This window comes from Marmota monax, unplaced genomic scaffold, assembly GCF_021218885.2.
Source record: "Marmota monax isolate L192 unplaced genomic scaffold, Marmota_monax_Labrador192_F-V1.1 WCK01_AAM20220418_F8-fsc00153, whole genome shotgun sequence".
Lineage (NCBI taxonomy): Eukaryota > Metazoa > Chordata > Mammalia > Rodentia > Sciuridae > Marmota > Marmota monax.
In genome coordinates, this window is record NW_026692146.1 from 1,209,169 (window position 1) to 1,218,507 (window position 9,339).

Genomic DNA, 9,339 nt, shown 5'->3' on the forward strand with positions numbered 1-9,339 from the left:
TTTGCCTTTGACTATCTTGTTCTGCATGTTCTCCCTTGTTACTCTTACTCCCTCTTATTCTATTGGCTACTGAAGTCTCACCATCATCTGCAGTTTCTCTCCTGACACCTGCATGTCCCATGTAATTCAAAACCAGAATATCTTATCTCCCATTACATCTGCCTATGTACAAACCACCACAGCCCAAGCCAGTTCTTGTTCATTTCTCCAAACCCACAAACCCTTTTCTGTGAAGTCTTCCTTGAGTTTATAATAAGGACAAATTCAAACAGTTTAGTTTTTCCTAAATTTATTAGGCACATGTCATTCTAGATTAACAAGGATCATTGCATTGAAAGTCTAGAAAACATTAAGAACTACGAATGTTTCCAGGTACTATTCTGATAGATAATGTTTTTCTAATAGTCTGCAGCAGCCTGAGTAGAGAGAAGAAGACAGATTACAAAATTTTATCCAGAGTTGGAAACTGGATAAATGCAGTAACAGGAATGTCTAGGATTCCAGGTTGTTTGGAATTTTGGTGACAGAATAATTTTGGTTTATTAGTCCACAATTCTCATGAGATAAAAATCGTTTTGAATAGACATTAGCTGGACTGGGGTCTTCAGAGATGTGAATTATTATATTCAATTCTGTGCTGAAGCTATGGAAAGTATTAAGAACACCCTCACAGGGGTGTAAGAATATCATTTCTTCTTCATGTATTAGCTGTGCCTTGTCTTTCTCCATTGCATTTACCACTAAAACAAAAAAGGATCTTTTGCTATACTTTGGTGATGGCAAGAAAATGTGTTCTGAGGAAACCTCATTCCAATCCATGATAGCTTGTAGAGAAATAAAACTTCATAGGGAAGTGCAAAAGAGAAAAGGAACTGAGTTCCTGGGACTTGGGGAATAGAAGGGGTTTGGAGAATTAATATAATATGGGTTTGGGTAATGTCCCATCCTGTATCTACTCCCAAAAAGGATTTAATTTCTTGGTTTAGTCCTCTGGTTTCTTTAGCAACTTATATAGCCATCTTTGTTGTGTGTGTGTGTGTGTGTGTGTGTGTATCCCCAGAAATCTGTGATTTCCTTCAGGGCAGGAGCTATATTTTGATGGGCAGGGGAAGTGCCAGACATTGAACGCAGGCACTCAATCACTGAACCACGTTCACAGCCCTGTTTTGTATTTTAGAGACAGGGTCTCACTGAGTTGTTCAGTGCCTCGCTTTTGCTGCAGCTGTCTTTTAACTCCAAGGCCTCCTTGGATTACAGGCATGCACCATCACACCCAGAGCTGTATTTTATTTGTCCTCCTTCTTAGCCCCCCCCAGCACAGTACCTGGTAAACATAAAAGATCCTTAATAAATCTAAGTATAAAGTATTATACAAGACCAAAACCTATGTGTGGCAGATGGTAATATTATCCATAACTTGTATATCAGCTAAGTCACCCTCTAGGTCTTTATTAGAAATTGCAAAACATGCAATTACATCTGCTTATTTAGCACTTTTCTTCAAAAAAGAAAAAATCTGAAATACTAATAAGAATTTGTTTTTTTAGGTGATTGATGAGATTTATCGTGTGTTGAGATATGTCAATTCTACCAGAGCCCCTCAGCGAGCTCATGAAGTACTACAAGAGTTAAGGGATATTTCCTCCATGGCAATGGAATACTTTGATGAGAAGATTGTTCCAATTCTAAAAAGGAAGTTGCCAGGATCAGATGTGTCTGGAAGACTTATGGGCTCTCCTCCAGGTATTTCTTATTTATAATATCTTCAGTTTATAATAACATTCATACATAGTTTTATAACTTGTCTTTTTCCCCCATAACCATATATTTTGAATTTTTCTGCTAGCAAATATTTATCCACAACATACTTTTTACTGATATATTGAATAACAGATCATATGTAACTTGTATAACTGATCTACTTTTAAGGTATATTTGTAGTTTATGATTTTCTTTTCTTTTTTGGTGCTGGGATTGAACCCAGGATCTCACACACAAGTATGTACATGCTATGTACATACTCTGTCTACCATTGAGGTATATGCTCAACTTTCTGTTTCAAGTTTTTCAATTAAATTATACTGTATAGAATGTACTTATGGCTAAATCTTTGCACATATCCACAACTACTGACTTACAATAAATTTTGTTGAAGTAGCATTGCTACTCAGGAAGCTGAAGCAGGAGGATTGCAAATTCAAGGCCAGCCTCAGCAATTTAGTGATACCCTGTTTTAAAATTAAAGAGGGTTAGGGATATAGCTTAGCGGTAGAGTTCCCTTGGGTTCAGTCTCTAGTACCCTACCCCCCCAAAAAAAAATTTTTTTTTTTTTTTTTTTTTTTTTTTTAGAACAGAATCTAGCATACCAAATAAAACCCAAAAATTTCTTTATGGGAAGAATCGAATCCAGTGAACTGTTTCAGCCATCAAAACATCTGGCTTCTTATCTACTGAAAAGCTGAATTGTTTAATTTCCTCAACTCTTATAAATACTTTAAATTAGGGGAAAACATTTATTAAACCTTTTTGTTTTGTTCAGGTTAGTTAGCTCCCTGTAGTACTCAGTGGGATACCTGAGTGGATCTCTAATTTAATAAAAAAGCCTACAGTATCTCAGCATTAATGTATGTATTATTTATTAAGTACCTATTATATGTACAGCACTATACTGTATGAAGAATAAAAAGAAGTGTAATACATGGTGTCTTCTCTCAAGAACCTTACTGTTTTAAAAGGTAAGACGTGTCCAGACTCAAAGTGAAATCATCATAAGCAAGAGAAATATTTAAGACATTGTCTACTTATATACCAAATGAAGCAGAGACAGAATCTTTAGGAAGATAAAATCACTATTGGGGCTGGGGTTGTGGCTCAGTGATAGAGTACTTGTGAGGCCTTAGATTCGATTCTCAGCACTGCATATGAATAAAATAAGATTCGTCAACAGCGTAAAAAAAAAAAAGATTTTTTAAAATCAGTATTGGCTGGTCTCACTGAGATGTCAGGAAAGGTAAGAATTGTCTTGAGTCTTGATGTAAAAGCAAGGGGTTGTGGTTGTAGCTCAGTGGAAGACATCTTGCCTACCACATGTGAGGCACTAGGTTCGATCCTCAGCACCACATAAAATAAATAAAATAAAAAGTATTGTGTCCATCTACAACTAAAATAAATAATTTTTTTAAAAAAGAGTAAAAGCAAGGATAAGCAGAGAGGGAAGGAAGACTATACTTCAACCAAGGAAAATATTGTGATTATTTAGATGTGCAAGGAGAAAAATAGTTCAATGGATATAGGTAGGAATAGATCCATCTAGTTCTTTTTGAAAAAGATCTTCAGGGTAAGGTTTTTAAAAATTAGGTAATTAGCTTAAAATAGTGAATTCTATGCCTATGTTATAATTTATTTACTCCTAAAAGGGAATAGTTCCAAAGCCTTCCTATTCCATGTTATGTGTGATATAACCTACTCTTTGATGTAGTTCCTGCTCTGTGGCTAAGTTGAAGCCTTTGCATTTATTTAAGTGCTGGTGAACTTAAAAACATGATAGATCTAAACTTCTCACTTGAAAGTTTGTGTTTGTTTATGTAAAATTAGAAACCATTTTCTAATTTTAATACTTGTATTTTCTTACTAGGTCCTAAAAATGTTGAGCAGTATTTTATTTTATTTATATAATTTTATTTGTTTAGCTGTAGATATTTATTTTATTTATTTATCTTTATGTGTTGCTAAGGATTGAAACCAGTGTCTCACATGTGCTAGACAAGAGCTCTACCACTGAGCTACAACTCCAGCCCCAGCAGTATTTTAAATCTAAGTGTATGCAGGAGAATGAGAATTCAAATTCATTCATAGTTAAAACAATGTGTCTGATTAATCTGTAGAACAAATATATTGGAAAGAATAAATTCTCAGAAGAGATAGGAGGATATTCCATTCTAAAATAAGTTTGTTACTGATAGTGAAATATGTATTAAGTAGTTGACCCTTTCAAACAATTTCTCCACAGTGCCAGGACCCTCTGCAGCCCTAACAACAATGCAGCTCTTCTCCAAGCAAAACCCTTCAAGACAAGAGGTTACCAAACTCCAGCAGCAGGTTAAAACCAATGGTGCTGGCGTGACTGTTCTCAGGCGTGAAATTTCTGAGCTTCGCACCAAAGTGCAAGAACAGCAGAAGCAGCTTCAAGACCAAGACCAGAAACTGCTAGAGCAAACCCAAATCATAGGTGAACAGAATGCACGTTTGGCAGAGCTGGAACGCAAACTACGAGAAGTAATGGAAAGTGCAGTAGGAAATTCCTCCGGGTCTGGGCAGAATGAGGAGTCTCCTCGGAAACGAAGAAAGGCAGCAGAAGCTATAGACTCTCTTAGAAAATCTAAACGTCTTCGGAATAGAAAGTGAATTGAAATATGGTTCTAGCTCCAGAGGAATACACAGCTTGGTAGCTTAAGCAGTTATGCATATCAGGATACTGGGAGCAACATGGTGTCTGTCCCTTGGGCTTCTAGGTTTTCAGAACACAAACTTGAACTCTATGATTGGGACATTTTTTTCCCACTTCTGGTGGAACTGATGCACAGAATCTTTTTACTTTGCAATAGATTTGTACTAACCAGACCCGTTCTATCATGTTTTGGGGAGTTAACTTTTTTCTGTGCAAATAATAAGGAAGTTTGTTTCTGCATATATGCACATGACATAAGGATCTTAAACAAAATCCAGTCTTGACAAGAGTTAAGTTTAATACAGAAAATGTCCTGTTCACTTGAAAGAAAAAAAACCTACTTTTTAAATGGACACTATGTTGTTTAAAAAAAAAAGCAAAAACAAAAACAAAAAACGTTGACTTTTTGTTATAAGTGACCTTTGTCTGGAATGTCTGAAAAGTAGTTAATGCTTTTTGGTATTGAAGTGATGGGTAACTGAAAGGATTTCCATAGTATTGACTGTAGAAGGAGCCTCTACAGTATTGACTATATATTTTTATAAACTACTGGCAAGGGACGTATCCAGTTGTTATTATATACATGTTTTCAGTTCTTTTGGGGGCCATGTCCTACATTTGCATGGATGGATGCATGCATTGCCTAGTCAACTCACTTAAAAAGCTCTTGCACTGGTATCGATCTTGAACCTCTATACTTCCTTCTCCACTTTTTAGAGCAGCGTCTTCATTGATCTAAGCACTTAACATCTTCCACCACAACAGTTTGCCTCTAGAGAGAGAATTGTTAGTCCATTTGTCCTCCAGTTTTATAGGAACAAGACTATTAAAGCCCATTGCTTTATCTATTCTCTGTAGGGTTCAGGTACACTGGTTAAGGCAAAGTCCAAATTCCAAGGCTGTTTCTGTCAAGATCAGACCTCCGGGAGCTAGCAAAGATCCTAGCTCTTCGCTATGTGCTCATGGATCATATTGGTGACTGAATAGGGGACCTAATTGTGGATGCAGTTTGCCACTGAAGGAAAGTTTATTGAAGAAAATTGTACCATGAAAAAGCAATTCGATCATTTCATTTCTGGGAGATGACCCGAGGGAAGCTTTTAAATATTAATTTCAAGCCTTCCTTATCCTATAACAAAAGCTTTATTTTTTTTTATTATTTTTTTTTTTTTTTTGCACTTCTGTTTTTAGCTTGTAACTGGAAAAGCATGTCTTGCACTGTTCAACCTTTGAGTGGTCACTTTAACAATCTCCAGATTGTGTACAGTGGTTCTTTTGCCCAGTTGTATATTTTTGAGACATTCAACGATCACTGTCCAAGTTTTATTTTAATGTACTAAATTATGTAGTTATTTGTCAAGTTTTTAAACAACTGTTGCCTTGGGCTTCAGTTATTTAAAATAAATTTAGATGTAATATAGAAAACTATCCCTTTCCAATAGTTTGATACCTGTATACAATCTAAGGTTTTGGTAAGTACCTTAGTTGAATAAAAGCACAAGGTTATCACCTTTTTTATCCGTCCAACATGACATGGTTTTTGCATTCTTTAGGTTAACTTTTTCCTATCTTTTTTTAGTATTGTCCTTTCATAATATTGTCCTTAGATTTTGATCAATTATATGTCTACCTTTGAAACTCCATTTACAATGTAGTATGTTTTCAATGAAAAAACATAAAGTAACATCCAAGTGTTTATGGTTTGTTGGGAAGGTAATTTTAAAATAAACAGTTTCCTAAAAACATTTGTCAGCCAAGGTCATCCATAAAAGTCCCCGTCTGGAACTCATTTTCTCAGCAGGTCTCATTTTGTAATCATAGGATTTAGCCATATTATCATAACTTTGTAGGAGGCCTACTGGAATACTCATGGCCTTTACTATTATGCTTTTTCTGGTAATAGGAAACCTTTTTTAAGTATCAGAGTACTGGTTTACAAACTATGATCCTTATGCATCAAAGGGATATAGCCTCAGCTTTTTGGTTTTTTGGTTTTGGCAGTACTGGGAATGGAACGCAGGGCCTTGTGCATGTTAGGCAAATACTGTAACCACTAAGCTACACCCCCAGTCCTCAGATTATTTCTCTAATAGTTATTGAATTACTAAAGTTTCCTGAATTTCTTTTTAAACTACATCAAAATAGCCTAAATATATCTGTAGTCTTCCACTAGTTAACATGAGTATATGGCTTTCAGAGTAAGCATTCACACTGTTAGGAGGTAAATTTTTTGTTTCCAAATTCAAATTTCTACAATGTATACTTATAATCCCTGTCCATAAGATTGAGTTGCACTTGTTAATGCATGAGTGTTTCATAATTAGAATAAAGCACTACAGTTGTTTTATGTTGTAGACTAGCTAAAACAGGTTATGGTATTGTCTTCAACATTTATTAGAATAGTTATTGGGTAACTGTTAAACTTGCTTTTGGATAGCATAGTAACGTTTAGGGTTCTATAAATACATCTAAACTTGACATGTTACAGGAATTTTATAAATTAGTCTCAGAACCTTCTTGCTCTGCATTTTATGCCAGTAATTTAAATGCTGTATGTTTTAATAGTACAGCATTCCATGAAGTATTGCCATCATCTTCCTTGGCGGAAGAGACTTCCCTGTTTTAATGGGTCATTCCCACACATAAACTATGGTACAACACTACATACATGGATAAAAATGTGAAAAGACATGGATAGGAAATGAAGAGGACTGGCCTCAACCCTCACCCCAGCCAGATCCTCAGCTTAGCTTTCGTGTGGACACGGTTTTCTTACATTCTGAGGTTATAGAAACTGCTGTTTTTCAGAATTCTCTTTTGATGTTCAGAGCCTGGAAATAATGGGGCAAATGCAAATATATTCAGAGTAATCCAACTGTTTTTAAAGACTATTGGGGTGCCATCAGGTCTAAAGCCGCTGGTTTTGGAAGCAACTTTTGTAAAATGTGTTTTTTGGAGTACCGAACTTTACAGAGGCTTGCCTTAATCTCTATTTAGTAGTTTCAAGATGTATGCGCTATTGTTCTACATGTTCAAATGTTAAAATATTCTATGTAGCCCCAGAAGTGGGTAAAACAGAGTATAAGTAATGCCTAAATAAATAAGCTAAAAGGTGTCACTACAGCTGAGTTTTTCAGAGAAAGTGGACATATAAAAATAGGCTATGCGTCATAAAAATAATGGCACCTTAGGATTGCACTATTTTATGCATTATTTTATATGCCATTTCATAGCCTGCACTTTAATCTCCAAAGAAATGATGTATGATATCCCAGTTGTTCCTTATTATTAATAAACTTTTTCCTAAGACAGGGCACTTAATTCTATTTTACTATACTGAATTAGTTTCTTGGAAGTGGATTCTTCTTTTGGGTTCTCTATTTCCTTAGCCATAATATTTTCTAGGATCTGGGAACTCCCTCTTTTGTCTATTTCCAACAGTATATAATTTTAATTTAATGTAATATAAATCTCATACCGGTGATCAGCACATTCTTATATTCTCTTCTAGCAGTGAGTACCCATTTGTTACATTTATCAAACCCCTAAAAATACGTGCTTTAAAATTTGAAGGCAGGAATGAAAGGTATCCTGATGCAGTCACTAGCAAAGAAAGCTAATTGTAATAGGAAACCCAATTTGATGTGCTGTCCAATTCTTTGACTTGGCATTTATCTGAATTCCTTTAACTAGCAAACAAAAGGTAAAGTTAGAACTACTTAAAAGTAAACTTTCAGCCTGCCATCTTCTGTGAGTTATTTTCAGAAAATACTTAATCTACAAAATGAGACTAGTCATTAGTTGATTGCTGCCTGCCATAATCTCATTTTGAATAGCAATAGTTATATTGATGATAAATATGACAGGCTGAAGTAAATTAGTTGGCCTTTTGCACCTTCCTAAGAATCTTGGTTAAATTTCTGAAGTTCAGAAATTAAATCTAAATTTTTCCTGTTGTGTCTGAAGAAAACCATGAGGTTTAGAAGCATTATTGGTAATCTGCTGAGTTTGCCAAAGTCTAGTGGTCCAAATTCAAAACTACCAAAAGGTTAGAGTGTTTAAAATTCCTTTATGTGGTACCATGTCTGTTTACCTATGCTTATGAGCAACAATAAATCACTAGTTTACCTTCTGGAATTTTAATTGTTAAAACCTAATCAACTATTGGAAAGTAAAAAACACCTCCCAGTTACACAACAGGGTACGTAAATAAATGTGTTATTACCAGTGCTACTTGTTTTCTTTGTATTTCATGCACAAGTTTGGAGCTCCATTGCTAATGGGTACCATATTAGTAAGTATTGTCTCATGAAGCACTATACTGTGTTTTTACACATAGTTCTTCACAGCCACCTTATCAAGCAAGTTTTACTCCACATGTGGTCATTGGACTTTGGTTAAGGAACAGGTCTGAAGTGTTAGACAGGTAAGTGACTTTTTAGGAGTTGACCCAGACTGCCTCTGAAGGGTTGTACTTCTTGCTACACTGCCACATTGAGACACTAGACTTCCTGTGTGAGTGATCATGCTGTACATCACACAAAGCAGCCAGTGCACAACATCACTAATGCTAAAAGTAGTATATAGAACTTGAATCAAGTATAAGCTGATCTGAGGAGGGACTGTTACACCAAAGGTTTTTTTTAGCAATGGGTTCACTCTTAAGAGTGTAAATAGAAGAGATAAATGTCAAGTTTTTTAATTAATTTCATGTTTCTTAAAGATGTGACTGATAGGGAATTGCTGACAAGAAAATTCTCCAAGGAAAGACAAACTTCCTACATAGTTAGTGCTTACTCCCCTTCCCCAGCTCATCCACAAGGTTGACAAAGTGAGATCACAGATAATGTGATGCTGAAAGGTGAGGGTGACAGTAGAGTCAGTTGTCCCAG

The 9,339-nt window shown here is 35.5% G+C and overlaps 1 protein-coding gene across 1 annotated transcript in view; it reads left to right on the plus strand.

The window, feature by feature from the left end:
- Positions 1-8,677, plus strand: part of Fbxo28 (F-box protein 28) — a 32,812-nt gene extending 24,135 nt beyond the window's left edge. Inside the window, exons 4-5 of the mRNA XM_046419135.1 lie at positions 1,548-1,743; positions 4,010-8,677. Coding sequence (XP_046275091.1) covers positions 1,548-1,743; positions 4,010-4,404 — 591 coding nt within the window. The 3' untranslated portion in view covers positions 4,405-8,677. The remainder of the gene's footprint in view (positions 1-1,547; positions 1,744-4,009) is intronic.
- The last annotated feature ends 662 nt before the right edge of the window (positions 8,678-9,339 follow it).